Source organism: Hypomesus nipponensis, chromosome 15, assembly GCF_054491055.1.
Source record: "Hypomesus nipponensis isolate SF chromosome 15, ASM5449105v1, whole genome shotgun sequence".
NCBI classification, from domain to species: Eukaryota; Metazoa; Chordata; class Actinopteri; order Osmeriformes; family Osmeridae; genus Hypomesus; species Hypomesus nipponensis.
The window spans coordinates 11624507-11647909 of NC_140375.1; the positions used below are offsets into that span (position 1 = coordinate 11624507).

Sequence of the window (23403 nt, forward strand, 5' to 3'; positions counted from 1 at the left end):
CCCTGCCTCACCCCCTTCCTCTAGACAGCAGTATCCCTCTGGTCTGCCCTCTCCCTCTCCCTGCTCTCTATCACTCAGTAACTACACCTGCACCAAAGGGATAGACTTTGATCAATACACACACTCAGGTATGCATACACATGTGCCAACTCATGCATACACAAATACACAGACACACACTCCCCCCCCCCACACACACACACACACCTTACAACACTCACGTACAAACACACGAAATAAGGCATGCACGCTCACGACTGCTCTCACTCAACAAAGAAGCCCGCACAAACACAGGTTACAAAGGGAAAGGATCGGCGTCAGGGCCACAGAAACACAAACAACACACTAACCTTGCTACTGTGGGCTTATGTGAACATTTTTATAATTTTATGTTTGAAACAATTATTGTGAGGATTAAAACCCCTTGATTTGTACCATCTCATTTTCGAGCGAGTCCTGCTTGTGCTGATGTACAAACTGTGAACACAGCTTAAGACAATCCATCATAAATAATGATGCATAATGGACAAGAGATAATGGATAATAGATAATGTTGTTACATAATTGATGACATATGAAATGAAGTGTGCCGATGAGGTGTGCATTTGTGTGATTAGTGTATGGAATCTAGATGTGACGTGGAGAATATTGGAGGTTCAAGCAGAGGCATTGTCATGAACATTCATAAAACTTTATTTCATTATAAAATCTATAAAAACAAACTGTGACTTTTATTGTTAAAACAGTCGGATGAAATGCTTCTTGTATATCTAAAACAACCAACTCTGACACAAAATAAACTTAGTGTTTCCATACAGACAGTTCTGTGGAAAGAAATGTTACAATGTTAGTATGGTAGAATACTTTAATGCTTTTTTGAGAAAAAGTCTCAAGGACAAATGCAATCAAAAGGTTTTCAGACCTAACTGCATAGATACTCTGTTCGACTCCCACACAGCCATGGCATTGAGGACAGCTCATTCTAGGTGATAGACTCATGCATACTGTACACTATAGCACTACAATCTGACGATGGAAGCCATTTTAAAGTTCTCACTGTTGGTGATTGCAGCATACTGTATAGCATGCCATTGATAAAATAATTTTCTTATTAGACCTTGTGCAATAGAGGCAATAAGTTACTTTCTAAAATGTAAAAACCCTCCCACATAACATTCCAGACTCAAGGACTTCAAGTACTATTTGACCCAAGTTTGAAAAGGACCCACAGTGGTAGGTCTCCTGGACACATAACTGTGTAATTAAATGCTTCAGTTTAGTATTATTGACCCATTTATAATTGCTAATCTCTCTTAGAGGAAGGATTTGTTAAGTTCTTGATTTTGAATCTGTCAGTTTTAGAAATGATTGTACTTTTCAATGTATTGTCAAAGTATCAACATAATTGATCTTCAAGACCCTAGATCCTGGTTAGGTTGGGATCGATCCTGCCTGTCAATACAGGAATTCCACTTAATTCTTTGTGGATGCTAAAGCCCTGTCCGTGAGCCAGATCCTGAAGTGGAATTGAGCTTTGATTGTATTCAGAACAGCTTCCTTCATGTCAGTCAGACAGCATTTCTCTGACCTTCACATACTCCTGGTTCTGCTCTGGGCAGCAGACCGGTACTGTCCTGATTGGCCAGGAATGAGAATCAAGTCTGTTTAGACTGTTTCCTTCGTTCAAGGAATGCTAAGCTCACGTGAACTGCACTCTTATTCTTTTAGTTCAAATTTGCTCTGAAAACTTGAAATTCAATTCTTCCTTCATTTTCCTGAATCTTCTTCTAATTTCAAGTTTCCGAGACCCAGTGTTACATTCAAATGGCTCTGTCCTTGTGATCCTCCTGGTCTTATATCTTTGGTGTTATGGATCTTCCTATTTATATGTCGATGTCACATCCAGTCTCAGTCACTGTCATCTCCCCCTGCATCATCAGAGTCATCTTCCTCCTCTTCGGAGGAGCTGGGGTCTTTAGTGCTGGCGTCAGAGATCATACCATCTGAGCTGTCAATCTCATACTCCTTCTCCGGCATATACAAATGGGCAGCCCTTGCAGGGTTGCTAAGACACACACGGGCACACAGACACACACACGAAACATAACAATCATACACACATTATAGACAGCATCACAATAATGTACAAACACATAGACACACAGGGTTGCAGCTATGCAGACATGGGTACAAAGTAAACAGGATGTTGCCCTATCAGAAGCAACCACGTCTCCTAAGGAAGTCGTTTAAAACGGAAATGCGTAATTTGGGGAAAATCAATTCGATTTGAGAGGAAGGAGGACGACTCCAAAGTCTTGAGCAGGTTTTGTTTCAGTGATTTCAGGGTGTGACTGGTTTTTGTTCCCATGAAGTGCTGTTTCTAGAGTAAGAGTACCAAGTGCAGAAAGATCTGAAAACCCAGCAGAGCAGGAAGCAAAGCAAACCTTCAGCCCCAGACACACAGGAAAGGTACAACATTTAGTTGAGTTATTTACCTAAATGACGTGTCACATGATAAGTAAACTAACACAAAAAAATCCAACATGTTCCTTTTGTCCTGTATTGAACATTGACAGCAGTTTAGATAATTTCAGCCCCAAATTTGTCACTGCAGACAGAAGTCTGAAATACAGACTCACCAACATATACAGAACAGCAATAATATTTATTGATTGGTGGAAATGTGACATGTGAAATGATCTATCAGTGGATGACCCACAAAGAGAGCACAACATGAACAGACAACAGGTTGGATAAGTGCTGACAATGATTGGCATGATGCTGGATTTTTATAATTGGTTAGTAATACATGATTGTTTGAGATACATAGCTTTTCAAACTTGAAATGTTCCATACATCTTTACCAAAAAAAGAAATGTGTTCGGAAGCCATTTGGGTTACATAGGAAAATATGACAAAAGATCAGATTTGTTGTTTTGAAGTATAAAATGTGTTTTCAACAAGCTTGGTATCTACAGTCTCTACAGTATTTCTAAGGCACTTTTAATCAGTGAGAAACTCTGTAAAACAGCTGTACAGCTAAATGTCCAGGTTCATGTTCCCCAAGGTCAAGGGTCAGAGGACAGTTGTAGTTCAAAAGTCAAGGTATAGTGTCCACAGAAAGACCCCAAGAGCCCCAGTCCCAAATAAACCCGACCCGAAAGAGGAGACAGAGAGATGGATATTTCTACCTCCCTCTCTCTCTCTTTTCTCTTGGTCTTACCACACGGTAGGGTCTTTTCTCTCTCTTCTGGGCACCTCCTCTAAGCCTTCCGGCCTTTCTTTCCTGCAGCGCTTCACAGAAACCACGGTGATAAGGATGATGACAAGAACTACAACGGCGCCCCCGATGGATGCAGCCAGGATAGCAATCTCCGAGAAGGAAGCTGTCAAAAAAGGGAGATCCACAACAAAAACCCTGTTCAAAAAGGATTCTTTTTTTTTTATCTAGGAAGCCAGTCCAATTTTATCTTAAGAAAGAGATCTCACCACAAACTATCTTTTAAAGTTAACCTAGGAATCCAGAAGTAGATTACGCAATACTTTGCTTATTGGGACATTTCACTCAGAACTCCCAGTCCCAGTCCAGATGCATGACCAACCTGTAGTTACAACGTGAAGGCGGACCTCCCCTGCATTGCCGTGGACGTCCGGTGGGTTCTTCACCTGACACACGTAGGTTCCGTTGTAGGTGAACTTGACCTCTCGCAGCACAATTGAGGCGTCGCGGCCCATGATGTCCCCCGCCCAATCCACCCGCTTACGAAACCGCCCCTCCGGAGGCGGGTAAGGCTTGTCATGGTAGTAGAACACCTGGCAGGGGAGATGAAGAATGTCAATATCCTTCCCACACAGGGAAACCTGTTGAACCACTTCACACTCATTCGCGTACAGAATGATGCACAAGCAGTACAGTATGTACACTCATTACCCCTCCCATCTGAGGATGACAAGAAGCTCTACTGTATACAGTCTGTCTCACCAACACAGTCTGATTCACTGCTGGGTCAAAGGTCGCACGCATACATGCTTGCACAAACACATACTCACAGACTCCTCTCTCCCGGGTTGGAGAGGCCTGAAGCTCCAGGAGATGGTGAGGACGGCAGGGTTGATGGGCGAGTTGCTGGTGAACGTGCACTTGAGCCGCACGTTTGTTCCGTTCACTGCCTCGACATCCGATGACGACATGTAGACCTTTATTCCGTTGACTCGCAGCACGCCTGCACAAGTGGTGGAATTCAGCTCAATGATGTTACACGCACACTGGAACATTCAGCAAGGATCGATAATAATAAAGGGTATGCATGTTACTGGATGTGGATCTCCAAGACCTGCTTGCCCACACAGCACCACACAGGAAAGAAGTATTGTTTTCAAATATTGCTGATGCATGATCGTTTTTCCTCCTCAAGCTGCATAAAGAGAAGTTCACTGGAGGTACCCAAGCTATCCAGCCTCTCTCAAAACATACAGCCATTTCTTCTAAATAAATATTATTCCTTACAGACACGGGAACAGCTGTGTCTGTGTTTTACGGCGCCATTTGGATTTATGGAGTGGATGGCGAATCAGCCAATTCTACATAAAAGTCTGCGATGGAGTCATCTTTTAAGATGAGAAGCCTACAGATTTCCCAACCCCATCTCAAAGATAATGAGGAATTAGATAGAGTCTGTAATGGGACGTTCTACACACACAGGCCAAGGAAGAGACATTCTTAATCGCTTTCCACATTTCCTGTCTCACTGCATAATAACATTACACCAGGGGTCGGATGATAGCGCATGTTTTTCTCCAATAAGAAAAGAGCCTGTCGTCATTTAACATGCTTCTGCATCATTATTCAGTCCAGGAGAAGTTAAGATCTGTCCCCTGTTTGCTTTTAGCTCCAACCACAATCAAACACCCCATACAAATTAGCCCATTGCATTGAACCAACGTGATAGCATCACAGTGCTAGTAGTCACATACAGTACAGTGTTGTGCATATCTGGAGCTTCAGTGCAATGTCAGTGGGATATTGGACAGGGAGAGTGGGTACGTGTGGGTAGGTGTGTGTTTATGCTTGTGTATATAGATGGCGGATTTGTTGATCTAATGAGTTCACTCAGGGAGCTGGGGAAAACAGCTGCTTGTGTGCCGGGGCTCTCCAGGAACCTGCCTCCCGCTTATCAGCTGGACGAGGGCTTCCTGTAGACCCCCGCCCCCGCTCCCTGCCCCCACCCCCCGCCGAGCACCCCGGCCCAGACGTCGCTTCAAACATTAAAGAGAGCAGGGGCAGTCTCTCATCACTGACCCGCCGTCCCTCCTAACCTTAATGTGTTTTAAATGAGCTCTTCCTTCTCTCTCTCTTTCTCTGTCTTTCTCTCTCTCACATACACACGCAACAGACACACCATACAGTTCTCTTTCTCTTTTTTCCTTTGTGGGCAGGCGCAATGAGTCTCTCTGAGGAAATGCCCAGGGAGGAAGAAAAATGCCAGTAGTTAGGATATCCATCAGAGAGATAGGATCAGCACTTGCCTGTATCAGTCCCCTGCTTAATGACGCTCTCTGGCAGGAGAGAGGACTCAGTCTGGGCATGTGTGTGTGTGGGGGTGTGTTTGTGTGTATGCACATGTATGTGGGCCTGGCCGGGTCTAATTTTCCAGACTTTGCTATTTGGGTCTGAGGTGTGAAAGGACGTGTATAGAAAGCTAATGCATGCACACCCTTCATGCACACCCTTCATGCACACCCTTCCCTAACATATTCATCTTTCTACAAGAATTGGCGAAGAGGGGTGGAGAAAAGGAGAGGGAGGGGTGGGGGCACACAACGCCCCCGTTGAAGTTGGAGACTAGAGTTTCTCAAATGATATCAGGGTACTCCATAGGTTGAACTATTAACTAACTAACAATTACTGTTATGTCATTATTAATAAAAAGCAAATCGATACCCTCGTCGTGTAGACACATTTGATTAAATAAGATCCTGCTTTAATACTCTATGCTGATGCTTTCCTCCAAAACAGCTTTTGATGCATTTTCTAATGATTTGAAATCATGGTTAATTAGAGCTTCTACACCAAGGAGGGATGTTGATAGGGAAAAGATCTACAGTGTTTTCTAAATCTAAATTACTGTAATAATCTCTGCTCTTGGCAAGGGCTTTTATATAGGGCACACAAATACCATTTAGCTGCTCGTTAGCAAACACTAATTAATCATCAGGATGCATGTCATTGCATTAGATCATAGGAATTGCCGGAGCTTGGCTTCTCTAAGACGTGTTCATCCATCGAAGGAGGATGACAAGGCGCTGAGGCAGAGAGAGATGAGCCGTTTGTCTGTCTGTCTGTCTTTCCCTTCATTTTCTTCTGGATATTTGAAAACAACCATAAGCTGGTGCGATGAAGGTTTCTACTGTCTTTACTGCAGTACCACCAGACTTAAAGGACCAAAAAGGCTTTTGTCCAACTTTACACACATTGCTGAGACTTTGTGTCCAAAAGGTTTCTATGGTTGAGACATGAACATGTAACTTGCTACTTGAACTTGTATGTAATGCTGTCTTCTCAACATGCCATTAGGCATGGGAAAACATATTTATAGGAAACTCCTATTTATACCCCTGATCTTGAACTGTGGTCAAGGCGATTGTAAATAGTATCCATTGTTGAGGTCTAATGTGTACTGGCTAGAGAACTAGGCGCCTCACTAGGGATTTATTTTGGCACCAGGCCATGCAGGATCTAACAGTACAGGGAGCTTTCAGTGGGCTAAGCTTCCTGTATGGTTAGTGCCTTCATTTCCCACAATGCTGAACTAGATCACATTCACGCTTCTACAGCCACCACTGTGAACTAGGCCAGAGAGCATACCTATCTCTATGGCACAGTAACATACAGTAGCCTACTACACCACACTAAGCAACATTTTACAATATTCAGTGAACAGACCAATGCTGAATATTATAGGAGCAATAAAATAAAATAAAACTCAGCACTGTTATCCCCTTTGGAATCAGGAAATTTGTGTTCATTTTGTAGTTTTCCAGATCTTGTGTGTGGCTGCGTCTCAGAACAGGCTATCCCTGAACAGGCAGAAACCTGACTCCCTCCCAGAGACTGAGGCTAGGAGGAAACATTTTGGCCGGTTTTACAGTTTGTAACAAAGACTCTGAGATTACAAAGACTCTCTCTTCTCCTCCTTTTGTGCACAGAGGTTTCTCAAGCACAGGCTGGGTTTACAGAACCTCTTTCAAGGCAGGAGGGGGGGGGGCTCACATAGAAGGGGCAGGGGTGCAAAGAGGTGTTCACAGACGCTGAGACTCCGGGTCGACCCCCTGGTCAGGGTTCAATACAAGTAGATTTTCTATTCATCTCACTCATCCCCATCCCTTCTTCTTTTTTCATCTACTTCAGCAATTGTGAAAAGCATGGCAAAGTCACAGTTGTCAATTCTAGATGAATGTCAGGTATAGTAACGCTAACTCCAAAAGATACAAGACCAGTCTAGAACTTTCAAAAGAAAATGAAGACAAATTGTGGACATTTGGCAACTTGTGTGCTCTACCATATCCAAAAATCTCAACAACAAAAAATGCAATTTACATATACAGAATAAGTAATGTCATAAAAATATTATTATAACTCAAGTCTAATCTTGGAAGCTGTGAATCTAGGTGAACTGCCGTCTAGGTGTGCCATAAGTAATTTCTCCACACACATTCTCACAAATTCCTAATGTACTCTATCTGCCCCCCTCCTACTTGCTTTTCTGTCTGTACTGTATGTCTGTCTCTCCCCCCATCTCTCCCTCTGTCTGTTTGTCTGTCGCTCTTTCTTGCTGTAATTCATCCATAATTGGTTGAGACCAGTAGCCTGTTGACAGCGAGAGAGGATAAATGTTCAATCCATCAAACCTAGTCCACTCCCCCTCAGGTCTCAAAGCTGACTCTGCAGCTCTGCCCAGATTACAGTGTTGTATGTTTCAGTAAATCTGCTAACAAGTGGAGCCTGGCTCATATTGTCTACCAAAAACCCGATGCCCTATCTCCATAGCCAAGCAGATGACATTGGTAAATCTACCTAAACCAAACATAGTACTGCAGTATCAGAATTTTGGAAACATTGAGGAATTCAATGCAGGATTTATCAAAGAAGGCCAAGTCTGAGGTTCAAATCCTGCACCACTGTCTCACCTTCAAAATACAACACCCCATCCTGTCCACTCTTCTCCCATACCTCCTTTAACTCTTTATCACTCATAATGTAAATGATGATCAAAGTTATTGTCCATGAGCAAGATTGGCTTCATTAAAAGAGAAAAACGGGTCGGTCCTCAGGAATAAGGAGAATAAGTGTTTGCGAAACAGAATCTTCTAGCCTGTCCTGACACGCACACACAGTTGTCACCACAATCCTTATCCAGCTCTTGTACATCTCTATATATGGGCTTTCTTCAATACTATCAAAGTCTCAGGAGAAGTTTCTGGAATTGTTCTTGTCTTCTCATCCCTGCCCTCACATATCCCTTGGAACTGAAATAGTAGTTTACAGCATATTCTCTGTTTAGATAACTCTGGAGCACACTCTGCTACAGACCAGACATGGGCTTGGCTGGGAAGGAAGCGAAACCAAAATCACTGTTTCAATTTCAGACCCACACCTATTGTTTTTTAAACAGTGTTTATAAGAGTAATGAAGCATTGAAGTCCCAGGAGAGGACTTGGTGTGAAGTTGAGGTTTGTGGTGAGTGGGACCTTAGTGCCACCTCTGTGTGGAGGTTTATCAATGGTCCCTTTTAAAGCTTGAATTTCCACCACCCCCCCCCCCAGGTGTGTCAACACTTAAGCATGTAAAAACCTTACTTCTCCTTTGTCAAACATACTGAATCCATGATAGGGAGTTGTTCGTTGGTGACAAGGAAAAACATATCCATGCTATCATAGCAACAAAAATAATATATAAAAGCCAAGCAAAACCGAAAACAATGATATTTGTGGGTGCGCGTATGTGTTCAAGTGTGTAGGCATTGAGGTGAGTGAGTAAAACCTGACTGGCAAGACAAGCTGCAGCGTGCAGGGTCATGTGCAGCTCAAGGAGAGAGCAGCAGACAGGGCGCAAACACTTCAGAAGGAAGACAAGACGTAACAAGTTGAGTAACAAGCCAAGACAGCCAGTAGAGACATTAGTCACGTAGCCCAAAGTAGCATGCTATTGTTGTTGTTATGACAAAACAAGAGAATAATAAATGATAAAATTAGGTTTGAAACAATGATTCCGAATCTCTTTTTCATTTTGGATACAGCAAGAAAGCAAGAATTTCTAAAATACTTGGGTCAAAGTCTGGAAGAGTGACACATTATAGAAGGGTTTCTGCAACATCAGGGTTGGAGCCAGGAATGCTCTGACATGTTGTGCAGACACGGTTAATATTCTACACTAGTAATTATAGTAACCTATTTCTGATTAGCGGTAGGATCGCTGTAACAGTCTGTACATGACGACATACTCCTGTGTGAGTGCAGTCCAAGGTGGCTGCCAGAATAGAAGCTTCATCTTCAGCCAAAACTTCTAATAAGCATAGTGAGAACATGTTTGAATTATTAAAATGGACTACTCAAGCAAGGCTTTGATTGTTGAGTACATCATCTGAATGAGAGAGAGAGAGACCAGTAAAAGATGGGGAGGTATCACATACACACACAGTCAGTCAGAGGGATGGGGGTGAAAGGATATGTCTGGTTAGCTGGCAGGTTACCGAAACACGATTCCTACGCAACCGGTAGGAATCGGACCGGATTAGAACACAAATTTCGGTTCCTCATTTCGGTTCCACTTAACGTGTCGATTAAAATATTTTCCCTCTGTTGTGTGTACAGGCCTCTTCGACACCATCTGAGAGAGTTTTCTCCTGTGCAGGACATGCCATAAGTCAGGAGAGGTGTCGTATCAGAGAAATGTGGTCCTTTTTCTGCAAAAGAACTGCTTAAGTTTGAAGCTGGTTTAGTTAACATACCGACTCAACATGTATTTTGTTGTTACTTGTCAATAGTGTAACTGTTATTTATCGTTCAATTATTGTAGTTGCGTGTTAAGTGACTTAGGTTTACTTATTATATATTTAAGTAGGGTACTTAATTAATAATTTCCATAAAATTAAAAAAAAACTCTAAAGAGCCTTTCTTTGATTACTTATTTTTTCATGAATCGGAATCTGAATTGTTTAGGAATCTGAATAATTTTACAATTACCGATTCGGCATCGGAATCGTACAAATCCAATTGATACCCAACCCTATTAGCTGGCTAGTCTGAAACAGGTTTTTGTACACCATCCTTGAGACTAAGGAGTCTCTGACTGAGTAGATTGCGGAGGACATCAACAGCATGGGCACAGGAGGCGGACGGCTGGTCATGTTCTTTTGATAAAAATGACATTTACTGGACACCTAGTGTTTTACATGACCTACAATAAACACATACTGTAGATTGTACTAGCTCTTCTTCCTTTAGGAAATCACGCCAGACCCATCTATATTAACCAACACAGAAGGGTCTTACTCTTATTCTTAATGTGACTCTTACTATACTAACTCTAACATCCATACAATATGGAGAGGAAGCCTGATGAGCTACTAAGTGTCAGATCCTCATAATCAGTGAAGCAAACATTTGCTCAGAGCCTGGTCAAAGACTGCATTACCCATGAATATGATCGACTTGTATGTGGAAAATAATCCACTTAGACGATTGGACACTCACGCAGATTAAGTCAAGGTTAAATAGGCCACTGCGTGCGTAAGGAATAAATGTTCTTTGGTGAGGCAACTATTATCTCCCTTGCATTTTACGAGAATACTTCACAACAATAATTATGTAGGCAATTGTATAATGACAACCCTAACCCTTTATAAATATTTTATTATCTATAAAAAATCTAGGTAGCACTTCCAAATCGACGCGACGAAGTGTCCTCTTTTTCACAAACTCAAATCTGGTCACCCTAAGTAATATTCAGCAACATCCTGAACAGCTTCGGGGGGAAGAAGGTGGTCAAGCCATACTCATACAACAAAACAATGACACGCAAGCACGGATGCACATGAATCAAAAGGAGGAAGGGAAGTATGTAGCGTGAGCCAGGAGACAATGATGTCGCGACTTATTGCGAAGTCATTAGGAGGAGGCTACCGGATAGACTGTAATGTCGCAAATAGTATTTGGAATGCACCGGGGTAACCATGCGGGTGCCAGCCAAGCCAATTTACCAAACGACCGTAGGGTACCTGTTCTCAATTATGCCCAAGGGTCACTTCAGCGTAGGGTAGCCTAAGGTCCGGTAGAATTTCCACATGAAGGGGTTGGGGGGGGTTGGGGTGGTTGGTTAGGGGGCAATGAGCTCAGGGGCAACGTGTAGAGTTAAAAGGAAAAACTATATTTTTGATTATGAGAAATAGAACAAACTGTTAATGTCGCCTATAACCAAAATGTGGCTGGTCGAATATGAATTGATGTCAATTATATCCAGTAGCCTAAAACATAGACATGTTGTGGCTTTGAGAATGTATATTGCATTTAACGTTTATCCATAAACTTGTAAAAATGAATAGGCTATCGAATGCGTTTACGGCAGAAAGTTGACAAAAGTGACAAAAAGTAAGTAGACTAAATGAATTCCTTAGGCAGGTTATCACGGATCCGCTCTCTCACTCACCTGAAGCTGCAAGTCCGGATAGGACGGCGAAGAAATAAAACAGTTTTACGCACATTGAACGGCTGGATGTCTGGATATGATTTAGCGCCAGACTCTACAGAACCCTCCAAATACACTCTCAATAACGTTTTTAGTAATTATAAACACTGCACACGTTTCTGAATGGGACTTGAGGATCACAGTCATAATACCCGTAACTACCTATCCCTGTTCCCGTTTGAATCCCAAGTGGAGACCGTGGAGCGCGTCTCAGCTCGCCAATGGTCTCTTGCATTTTGACGCCCGCCCACCTTCCGGGTAAAGTGAAATTCCTCCCATTCCATTTCACCGTCTTGAGAAGTAGACCCATTCTCACTTGTCAAAGGTGCGGGTAGGCAAATAATGTTGTCCAACCTGTAAAACTGCCAAACATTTCCACTGTACGCCCCGTGTATTAGTCAGATATACCATGTCCATGCATCTATGCATGTCAAATTTCTAGTTTTACTACAGTGCATTCACGTTTCGCGTGAGCTTAGCTTGTAAGCATGACTGAGGGACGTACTTTAGGCTATTACAACCACTGGAAAAATTTGCTCTTGCTCCTTTACAGTTTCCTAACGTTCTATCTAAACTTATAATACATGACCTAAACCTATTATAAGCTACTATTGACCTACTAATGAGCTACTATTCTTACATAATAATAGTATTTTATAGCAAAAATACAACTTTTAAACATGTAACAATATTTTTCAGCAAACCACTGAGAATTACCAAAACTAAAAACAACAACTAAGAATAACCTAACCCTATCTGTAAACTGTAGATACAGTAAGTAAAGTAAAGTGAGTTGTGCTGCCAGTTTGAGTGGGGGTTAGGGTTAGGATGACTTTTTATGGAATGCAGCAGGTCAAACTGGGGCAGGGGATGGTGGGTTGGTAGGTCTAGTGGTAGGGGTGGCAGGGTGGGAGGTTATAGCCCAGTAGGGGGGCAGATGCTGCCTAGTCTGTCCAGCAAGACTTACCATTCATCAATATTGATTACAATTAAATACATTTAAACCTACATTTAAACCATTTAAACCTTAATCTTCAAATATAATACTAAATTTTTCAAGTTAAAACAGAGAATGATGAAAAAGTGGCTACCAGGATTTTATGGTCGATGTGACTTTATTTTGTCAAATCCACATTGGTTAAAACCACAAGAGGGAGCAATTGTACTTTTATAAATAATCACCCCTTCAATGAAGATCATGGCTTTGTCTGATATAACTACTACAATGATGTGTGATCAAGTACGGTGTCATTTCAGTTGTTACTCAGTTATAAATGTACTAAACTGGTCAGAATAACCTAGTGCTTAAACCAAGAAGAATTAGGAATTCAAAAAATCATACAAAAACAAAAAACTAAAGTACCTGTATTCAAAGCTAAATGTGCAGTCCGACTTTCTCTTATACAACAGGAAGACCTTGCTTGCCAATACAATATGACACCTAAAAACATTACATATAATAGGTAGGATTAACTTTCAAAACCATGTTTACATTTTGTTAACATGTCTTCCTGTTTCTGTGTGTGTGTGTGGGGGGGGGGGGAGGGGTATGTATGAGTGTGTGCAGACACATGCGCAAACAGTCAATCATTTTTCTGTTTGTGCATCTGTGACACCCAAGCATGCACATTCACACCAAGAGAGAGAACAAGAAAACGACAGAAAGAGAGAATAGAGAGCCAAGAGAGAGACAGTTGAGAACAAGGTGAAAGCTGTCAGTTTTGTCTTCCCATCAAAAATCCATGATTTTAAATCTTAATACGAGAAAAAGGTCATAAGGAAGGACGAAGAAAGCTGAAATGAGAGGCCTAATTTTAATTTTAATTCTCTCCATCGTGGCAGCAGAGACAGACGACCGCAAAGGTAAAGATTTATAATGGAAATGTTTTTATTTATACATAACATAGAGAGTAAAATGATTGTATGCAAAACAATTACATTGTTATTTTGAAAGTACTTGATTTCATCACATTTAGCTTCCTGTTGATATTACCTGGACAACCTGATTTTTGTGTGTGTGTGAATATTTGTACTCATTTCAGCGTCAGTAGATTTCTGGGGATCCTCTTTCACTCTGACATGCCCTCAGAGGTACAATGTGTCTATGGAAACATATTATCAACCTTCATATTCTGAGAGTGATAAGGACAAGCATTACTGTACCTTGGACGAGAACAACATAGAGCAAAAGTATTATTTTTACATCCAAGCAACAGGTAAGAAAAATTATAATAGTCGCAGATTGTACACAATACAATTATCACATATCAACTGAAAAAAATATTTCTCTCTGTTTTTACTCAGAATCTTAATCTTTTTTACTGATGTGATCATTTTCCTTGCTCTTGGTGTTCTGGTCCCAGTATGTGAGAACTGCTATGAGCTGGACTCTGCATTAGTTGCTGGGGCAATCGGGATGGACCTCCTATTGACAGGAGGGATTATGATGATGATCTACCTGTGTGCCCATAAAAAGACCAGTGGGGAGACGCCTTCCAAATCTGTCCCTGCCAAAGGTGAGGCCTCTGTCACAGCAGGTTCAACAACCACTCCATGATCAGAAGTAGTCACACCAACTGTTGATATCCAGGCATGGACTTGAGTTCACTGGTCCAGTTAGTATTGTACTATGACTAACTTGGTGTTCTCTTCCCCCTCCACAGCACCCCCCCGCTCAGGAGGACGCGCTCCACCAGTGCCTGCAACCGACTACGAGGTAGAAAGCAGTACCAATGTACCACCCACTCTAAAACATCTCTGTTTTCTTTACATGACACTTTATTATTTACTCTTAACACTGTACACTTAACTTTGACTCTTTACTTTGCCTTTTCACTTTTATGTGACACTTTACTAATGACTTTAAGTCCAGCAAAACTAAACCAACCAATTAGTTCACATATAAATGTAAAGTTGTTGAAAAGTGTAACCCCCAAGTTCTTCAACCCAGCACTGTCAAAGGGGAATCTGTGAATGTAATTCTTTCTCTCTGCAGATGCTGAACCCTCAGACACGGAGCAAAGACATTTACTCTGGGGTTCAGAGGAATGGCTGATCACCTCACCCCCCCCCCCCCCCCCCCTTACCCCACACCAGGCACTCAGACACTCTGCTCTGCTGCTCCTCACCTGCTCATCTCATACTTTGCAGTTGAAAAGAGGAAGACTGGTCTTTGTGATTTAGTTTAGCTTCTTATTTGTTTACTGTATGTGAGTGGGTATGTTGCTATTGCACATGCTCCTTAAAAGTGTTGTATGAACTTAGCTTTTTTTTATCCATGTCTTTTTATCTACTTACTTTTACATAGACCTGCACAAGGAAGCATTTTTAGGTTCTTAATGAGCCATGAGCTTTCTGGTATCTGATTAAAGTGGATAATGGAAACTTATTGTTCACCTGAAAATGTTTATCCACAGGCAGACACTGCACACACACTTAAACAGAGTACATGCACACACACACTCACACAGAGTACATGCACTCACTCACTCACACACACACACACACACACACACACACACACACACAGAGTACATGCACACATACGAGCTATCACACCCGCAACTCCGCCCTCAAGTCTGTAGTGGTAGATTCACATCTCTGCTTATCTCATATTAGAAACTCAGTGTCAGAGGCAGCAACCAGTTTAGTGGAAAAATTAGATGCCTCACCATTCTGCTACTGTGAAACTATTACATCAGTGCACCGGAAAACATGACTTTATGCTTATTTTGTCTCGGAAGATGATAAAGATGTTCTGGAAGCAAACTGTCTAACATGTTTTTGTTTCTAAGTTATGCTGTGGAACTTTTTGGATTGTTTGATGAACCTGTCACATTGCTTCACATTTCACTGAACTAAGAGGGTGGGTTTTTCAAGTCTGGGTGTTCATATGCGTGGGAGTAAACTGAAGCTCGGAGCTTGTTCGTCGGAGCTTTTCCGTTTGAAGTCTAAACTAAGTCAAGGTCGGAAACCACACTGTATGTGGACACATACTGTCTCAGTATGAAGCTCAGCAGTAGACCAAAACAGCAGTAATGGTGCTGTTACCCCGTCTAATGCACTCATACTTAATCCAGTGTTAACCCTACACCATGCGAGTGGGGTTTTAGGTGATTGTGTATGTGTGTTTTTTCTTGTGTTTTTGTGTTCAAGCTTAAGTTCATTTATAAAGCACGTTTAAAAACAAGAAATGTTTATATTAATATCAGAATGAAATAGAATGTTCAAAGTGTTATTTTTTTCCAATTGCTAAAACACAAACTAGGCTGGTTTGATAAAAATGCTGACGTAACATAATTCAAAAAACCACCCACCCAAATTGCAAGATACCTCATATATCCTGCAAAATGAAGCACTGCAATTACAACTACATATAGCATTATCAAAATCAAACTTTTGCATGAAATGGCACACACTTCATAATAAAAACAACTCTCATCTTTAGTATGCTTTGCCATAATATTTAAAAAGTTTAAATTGTAGAAAATTCTTCAGATATAGACAGATATTTGCAGATACACACACATGTTGTTGAAACATTTTTTCACCAAACAAGTCAGTTCAACATATTCACAACAGATATATTTATATTGGACTGAACAAAAATATGTTCACAAAAAAGTAAAATGAAAAAGAAAATTGCAGAAAAAATATAGAGAAAAAAGAGGCAATACAGATAATTAGGGAATGTCTATAATGGCTCTGTGGCCAATGACGTTCCTCCCCCTTCTTCTGGCCTTTGCTAAGTTGAACCCAGCCTCATTTATAAAGACGAATTAATGTGGGATTGCATGAGCATCCATTTCCAGTACTCTCTGAAAACAAAGAACAAAAATCAGTCAATATGGTGTTATCAAGTACACTGGGAAACAATGTTGCATGTAGTGTACTGTAGTCAATATTGTACTTACATCCACATATGCTCGTCTGACCTCTTTGTTTTCTTTGAGAGTTTCTCTGAAACAGCACCTTATAAAGTAATTTCCTTCTGATTTGGATTCGCTTGAGAATGCGAGCCAAAGTGGACATACTGACTCGTTGAATGTTGTTGAATATGGTGTTGTCTTGGAGGATGTGGCTTTGAATTTCTCGTAATCTGAATTCATTATTTTCCATAACCAAGTTTACAATGGCAGCTTCCTGTACCCCGGTGAACATTAGGCCCCTTCCTCCACCATGATTGGGTCTCTCAGTCTTTTAGAAAAAACAAAAATATAGCTTGGATAATGCAGCCTAAAGATTTTTAGAGTAAATTGTACAGGGAACTTGTACAGTTAGTGTATGACATCAGCCATTCATGAAGTAAACAGGTGTCACCCAACTGATACACTATGACATGGGGTGTACTACATAGTGTGAAATACCTTTTGGTGACATACCTGTATTCCAGTCTAAATGTCCGGATGACAGAGGCGACAGTACACGGCTCAAGTTGGGCTGCACTCTCGGTCCAGCCTCTCGCATTGTCAGCCCATGGTTGATGACATGATCAACTAAGGTTGCTCTTATTTCATTTGAAAGTTGTTGTCTTCTTTGGCCATGAACTCCTCTACCAGCTTTACCCCTACTTCTCATTCTTCCTCCCCCTCTCATTCTCACCCTCCCTCTTCCTGCAACGTCTTCCACTGTTATAAAAAAAAGTGCTCATCTGTGGTCTTTTCATAGTGCTTAATTTCTGATTTAAGTGTTAAAATTTATCATTGAGGTGTTTGGCCAGGTGGCACATACGTATATTGGCCAATTAGCTAATGTAGTGTCATTTTGAATGGCAGTGTTTGAAATGGCAAAGGTGCCGATTTTTGTGTCTTATGCAGAGAATCGTGCTCAGTGCATTTAAAAACTGCTATTTTCAATTGCAAAATGTGTGTAAAGCAGAAAATGTGTTTAGACTATTTGAGACTTGAGAAGTGGTTTTGCTCTCTGTGTGTCAGTTTAAATAATTGTGCTGTGCATGTCATTTTAATGTGTTAGCAATTGGAGAAAAACACTGTAAAAGGAACAAACTCATCAAACCTCTATACATCTAAAACAACATCATAGGCTATAGAGAAAAAATGTGTCTTCAATCTAGATTTAAATATGGCCAGTGAGGAAGAAGACCTAACAACAAATGGATGTTGATTCCATAACATGGGAGCCGCAACTACAAACTCACCTTTGGTTTTCAAATGGGAAAGATGAACAGAGAGGGGTAACTGATTTAATGATGGAAGAGACCTAGGCGCAGAGTGGTTGAAGTAGATCAGCAATATACTGAGGGGCTAGACCATGCAAGGCGTTAAAAACACATAGCAGAACGTTAAATGTAACTCTGTAACTAACTGGAAGCCAATGTAGGGAAACGAGGGGGTCACGTGCTCTCTTTTCTCAGTACCCATTAGAAGTCAAGATGCTGCATGCTGGACTACTTGCAGACGTGAAAGAGAAGACTGAGACAAACCCACATATAAGGAGTTGCAATAACACAGCCGCGATGTACTAAGAGCATGAATCACTATTTCCAAGTCCTTCTGTGAGAGAAACCATTTTAATTTAGCAATGGACCTGAGATGGAAAAAGTTTCCTTAAACCACAGCATTAATCTTCTTATTAAATAATAAGTCATAATCAAAGGTGACATTATTTTATTTTAAAATAAAATAGTTTTATCAAACTTTACATTACAAAATAGCATAAATGGACCTATGTAATAGGAAGGCGGAGACGTTTAACAGCAAGTACAGAGTTTTACATTTCTTGTTTTTAGGAAACAAAAAGCTTAGGGGATTTTGGTATCTACATATTGGTACATTTACAGTATATTGAATTCAGTATAGAAACCTACTAGAAAGCTAAGCACTACAACATGATGGAAAACATGAACCATATCCCAAAAATACAACCCAAATTAAAGTTTTGATCTGGTGTAAGATAGATAGGTGGGACCAATTACTACACTTTGCCCAGTGTGTTAAGAGGAAGAGGGGGTGGTCAGCTGATCAGTTGGTGAGGAGGCCTAGCCAGTCCTGGCGTAGGAGTAGGTGTCGTTGCTGCGGGTCCCAACGTTCAGTTTCTGCCATGAAGAAGAACGCATTTTGGTTAAATCCAGAAGGAGTGAAAATGTGAACATGTCTATATAACAGACCTGACAGCCAACCAGAGGACACACTGATCATACACACATCGCCACAGAACTCCAAGATTCCCTTCAATCATTCCTCGTTACATGATGAATTAAGGACTTCTCAACTTCTGTAAAAGTCAAGGTGACGTGGACTGGATTTGTCAACATTTCTCTTCAAGTGTGAAAATTACTTTAAAAAGCACTGTCACTTTTCACCTCTTTGGGTCTACAAATCATAGGACATCAACATCTGCCTGACATGAATTTGATCAATTGAATATTTCCATTAGGGTTTGATACAAAAGTTGTGTCATCATTCTGACTGTATTCTATGGAACTGATGTACCCCATACAGTCCACTCAGAACTATAACTCCACCAGAAGGTACAATCACACCATTTGAAACCTGTTAATGCAAAATAAATAGTAGAAGAATCTAAATAAAAAACCCTATATGTATGTGTGGGAGAATCAGAGCAACTCTCATCGAAAACCTCTTAAGACATCAACATGTTCATGTATCATGCCCTGAAGATACACCAATAAAAACTAAATGATCTTAAAGCCCAGTTACAACACTGGACTGAGTCAACTGTATTTGAATGAACAATTAGCCTAACATATTTTAATGACAATTTGCATAGGATACACCATTTTTTGATCAAAGCTGCTTACCAAACACATTCGAGCAGCCTAAACCCAATTAACTTTCCAGATATTCATATATAAAAATGTTATGTTGCTGGGCATTATTACTTCAATTGTATTTCTGTTTCATTTATGGGAGAGAGAGAGAAAGAGAAGTGTTTCTACAGTCCAGAACTAATGGGAATAGTTTACTGTACCTGGTAGTGGCTTTCGTTCTTTGATTCATTAGGGATGAGTGCACGGCGATCTGAAGCTGTTTGGGAAATACACATTTTTGAAATGACCCTTTCAGAACAAGAATACTTTCTCTGCATGACCTCTTACAACTTCTCTGAAGAAACATATTAACATGGTGTCTACCTGGTCTCTGACATGATCACTCACCTTGTTGGACTGTGGCTCGAGTGCCTCTGGACTGGGAGGCTATGTGGTATACAGCTACTCCAATCATAACTGTAGCCACCAGGTTTCCGATAGCCATACCTGCTGCAGCCGTAGGATCCAGTTCAATGCAGTTCTTACAGGCTGGAAACAAACACACACGCACACATACAAACACAAAGATGAGCAGGTAGACAGGCAGACAGACAGACACACACACACACACACACACACACAATAGAGAGATATACACTTAAACCAGGGCTCTCAAGTTTGATCAAAAGAGAGATTACCATACCTATTAACATTCAGTTACAAACATTCCAGTGGACCGTGGAGGGGGGGGGGGGGTGTTGGTAGGTAGGTGACATTTAACTCTGTATAATTCAAGATCATTATCAATTCGGCAGAAATCTTCCCTCAGTTTCCCTCAGCTATTAATTGTAGTTTATATAGTGGGACAAGTGCGTGAGACTTGAGAGCCCTGATTTAAACACACACACATACAGTAAATATAGGTGTTATCTGTTTATCAACTACACCAGGCCAACTCGGTCAACTGTGACACAAAGTCAATCATAAGCTAGGCTACTTCAAGATTATGAAGCTTTTCGCAAGTCTTTTAAATAAACCGATGCAAAGGGTATGACTTACTCCGGAACTTGACATACATAGAAATGTTGTTCTGATTGTTCTTGCATGTGTACTCCCCTGTATTTTGATCAATGTACTGCAATTTCCCATTGATGGGTCCAGGGTAAAATTCCTTATATAAGTTCATGTCTGTTCCCGGACATTTCAGACTGATTCCGTCCTTCAATCTTTCCACTTTTATTTTAAATTCCTGTGAAGATGCTTAAAGAAAAAAAGAACACAGTAGATGCAAGAGCAATTATTTTAAAAAATGTCAGCAGTTTCTCTGCATTTTCATCTGATCATGTTACACTTTAAAACCATCATTGTCACCCAGCAATGGGTCTTACAATGTATACAAATATTTTTTTAATTGGCCAGTTAAACTGCTTTAGTCCAAAATGCTATTGTATATCCACCATTAAAAATATTTCAAACCGTTTATTGTGCTAGACCAGGAAACATTTTGTCTAATTTAAAAGTATATTGATGAATAAGACAGTATGTTATAAAGAATAACAATTCACAGGTGTTTAACCTTCTGCCTTTCGCAATTATGTACAGTAAGGTTTTATTTCACAAAATCTAAACAGAATTACATGTCCTGAGTGGCTTTATCTAATTTCCCTTCACAGTAGGTCTGTATTTTATGTTCTCATTCCTCCAACCTACCCCTCATGGTCCAAACCAGGAGTACACTGGCCAACAGCAGAGTCTTCATTCTTTCTCCTCTCCCTCAGCACTGCAGAAAAAAGCGGAAATGTGCTACATACTTTATCAAATGTCATACCCTACCTACACCCTACCCCCCCCTCACACACACACACACACACACACACACACACACACACACACACACAGACACTTACCATCACACCGCACAACCTGTACGCCCACAGGAAAGGTGCCATTTCATGCTTGCAGTCAGACATTTTGACTATCATTTCTCCATCCTGAGAGCCGTTGCCAAACATACATGGTTCAACACGATTCCAGGTTTAATATGCAACAATGACTGAGATTGTATTTAATGCATAACCCTCAGACAACTTTTACTATTATTCATCAATAGACCATGTCTCTCATGTAACTTACAACGTTTCTTTGGATTTGGTCTAAACCTAAATTACATTTATAAACTGTTGCAGATGATCAGGAGCCATAAAACATACCTGAACTTCTTAACCGTATGTGTTGGGTTGTCAAAAGAACTGTGCAGTGTCATCTGCCTAAAGACTGTCTGCTCAGTGCGTGTAAGGAGGAAGTGTGTCTGATTGCTTTGTTTTTCGATCTGCTTTTTATATTACTGTGGTCCTATGCATTCAAATATACCTTGAACACTATGGTAATGAATTGCTGAAGCCTATCATTACACACGTTAGAAGAATATGTTACAATAGTTGAGCATGACCATAAACAAATTGATGAAATCAATATGAATGTTAAATGTGAGAGGAAACCCGTCATTATGGTTTACCATGTATTCGTAGCTAATTTCTATGCTGCAAAGCAGCAAATTACCCACACAAACTACAATAGAACAAACACTGTACTGAGAGGTATCCTGTGACTAAAACACTGTAGAATATAACAAACTACTATGAGAGAGTATCATTCTGCTGATGCTGAGACCAGCTAGAGCTCCTTCTGCAGATGCTAGTGTGGTGCGCCACCCAGAACAGCAGAGACATCATCCCACAAGGCAGCTTCCTGTCAGATAACGACAAGCCACAGCTCCCTGTAACCTGCAGCTAACACCTGCACCTAACACACACACACACACACATATCATCTTGTTCTCTCCCACCTGTCAATATTCTCATATTTTTCACTTCTCTCTCCTCACTCCCCCCCCCTCTCCCTCTCCCTCTCTCTCTCTCTCTCTCTCTCTCTCTCTCTCTCTCTCTCTCTCTCTCTCCCTCTCTCTCTCTCTCTCTCTCTCTCTTGTTTTTGCTTTTGTGTCCTTTACTCTCACTTCATTCCTGTCATCCATCTCTTAGAGTCACAACAGAGAGGGACTACAGGATTTTAGGAGCCTTTAGTAGGCTTCAGTAGCCCGTTTTGAAACCTAGCTCTAAAATGATAGACTACATCATGGCACTTTCACTCCATGTTTTGCCCACCAGCTTCACACATGACTGTTCCAGTCTGGTTTGCATGAAACCTGACCTTGACACTAACCCTAACTTTGACACTAACCCTGACCATGACTATCCTGGCCTGGCCTCCACTTGCTCCCATTACCCCAAAACCTTGATTCCCTGGATATTTTGGTGTACAAATCTGAGTAAAAGTTCTACCAACCTTAGAATGACTGTAAAGTGTGGTGAAGAGAATGCTGCCTCCTAGTGGTTCCACAGAGCGCCAGGACACATTGTTTCATCGCTCTCATATACTGTTTTTATTAGACCTTTTCTTTTATACACATATACATATATGCATACAAATATACATCAACATGTACAGCTACAGTACATGTAAATATACAAATATGTACCATTATATTATTTGTTTATGTATTTATAGAAATAAATTCACAAACATCATCTTGAACATTCTCATGAAATAGAAAGAACATTAAGCATTCCATAATGCGAGAGGATTATATATTTGTGATTGACACCAGACTGGAGTGTATGTAGATAAAGTTTGGTATGTTGTAAAGTGGTCAGCCCCTAAAAAGGTGGCAAGACCTCGTTAAGATTAATGTTAAAATTAATTTTAAAAATCAACCCTTTATAACACTCTTGACATTGAGGTACTGTAAATAAAACCATGACATCAAAGACGGTACTGTCTGATTGACTGGCAGTTATTCTGAGGCTTTGATTGAACAGTTGAATTGTCAGGGTCCTGTGCCTTTAAAGGTTTCTGTGTGTGTATGTGTGTATGT

At 40.8% G+C, this 23403-nt stretch overlaps 3 protein-coding genes across 3 annotated transcripts; 1 reads left to right on the top strand and 2 right to left on the bottom strand.

Annotated features, from left to right (window-relative positions):
- Positions 1-675: 675 nt before the first annotated feature.
- On the bottom strand, positions 676-11965 carry LOC146257526 (myelin protein zero-like protein 2). Its single transcript, XM_084675203.1, has 5 exons — positions 11705-11965; positions 4051-4223; positions 3603-3813; positions 3224-3386; positions 676-2065 (listed from the first exon to the last, which is right to left on the bottom strand). The coding sequence occupies exons 1-5, from the start codon at positions 11757-11759 to the stop codon at positions 1909-1911; spliced, it is 759 nt and encodes a 252-aa protein (XP_084531329.1). The 5' UTR covers positions 11760-11965; the 3' UTR covers positions 676-1908.
- A 1427-nt stretch (positions 11966-13392) lies between these two features.
- On the top strand, positions 13393-14850 carry LOC146257527 (T-cell surface glycoprotein CD3 epsilon chain-like). The gene is made up of 5 exons (XM_084674907.1): positions 13393-13606; positions 13786-13959; positions 14107-14259; positions 14407-14459; positions 14739-14850. The coding sequence occupies exons 1-5, from the start codon at positions 13543-13545 to the stop codon at positions 14796-14798; spliced, it is 504 nt and encodes a 167-aa protein (XP_084531033.1). The 5' UTR covers positions 13393-13542; the 3' UTR covers positions 14799-14850.
- A 3502-nt stretch (positions 14851-18352) lies between these two features.
- On the bottom strand, positions 18353-21246 carry LOC146257528 (T-cell surface glycoprotein CD3 gamma chain). The gene is made up of 5 exons (XM_084674903.1): positions 21183-21246; positions 20532-20732; positions 19881-20021; positions 19694-19749; positions 18353-18797 (listed from the first exon to the last, which is right to left on the bottom strand). The coding sequence occupies exons 1-5, from the start codon at positions 21229-21231 to the stop codon at positions 18741-18743; spliced, it is 504 nt and encodes a 167-aa protein (XP_084531029.1). The 5' UTR covers positions 21232-21246; the 3' UTR covers positions 18353-18740.
- Positions 21247-23403: the final 2157 nt, after the last annotated feature.

Bases quoted from the DNA above. Each gene is read 5' to 3' on its own strand.
- LOC146257528 (XM_084674903.1), bottom strand. From the start codon at position 21,231: ATGAAGACTCTGCTGTTGGCCAGTGTACTCCTGGTTTGGACCATGAGG. The intron at 20,022-20,531 runs GTAAGTCATACC...GTTTGTTTCCAG, and splicing joins TATGTATGTCAAGTTCCGGA to CCTGTAAGAACTGCATTGAA. The intron at 18,798-19,693 runs GTACAGTAAACT...TCTTCATGGCAG, and splicing joins AGAACGAAAGCCACTACCAG to AAACTGAACGTTGGGACCCG.
- LOC146257527 (XM_084674907.1), top strand. From the start codon at position 13,543: ATGAGAGGCCTAATTTTAATTTTAATTCTCTCCATCGTGGCAGCAGAG. The intron at 13,960-14,106 runs GTAAGAAAAATT...TTCTGGTCCCAG, and splicing joins TTTTTACATCCAAGCAACAG to TATGTGAGAACTGCTATGAG. The intron at 14,260-14,406 runs GTGAGGCCTCTG...CCCCCTCCACAG, and splicing joins CAAATCTGTCCCTGCCAAAG to CACCCCCCCGCTCAGGAGGA.
- LOC146257526 (XM_084675203.1), bottom strand. From the start codon at position 11,759: ATGTGCGTAAAACTGTTTTATTTCTTCGCCGTCCTATCCGGACTTGCA. The intron at 3,387-3,602 runs GTTGGTCATGCA...CTTTTTTGACAG, and splicing joins CCTTCACGTTGTAACTACAG to CTTCCTTCTCGGAGATTGCT. The intron at 2,066-3,223 runs GTAAGACCAAGA...TGTGTGTCTTAG, and splicing joins AGAAAAGACCCTACCGTGTG to CAACCCTGCAAGGGCTGCCC.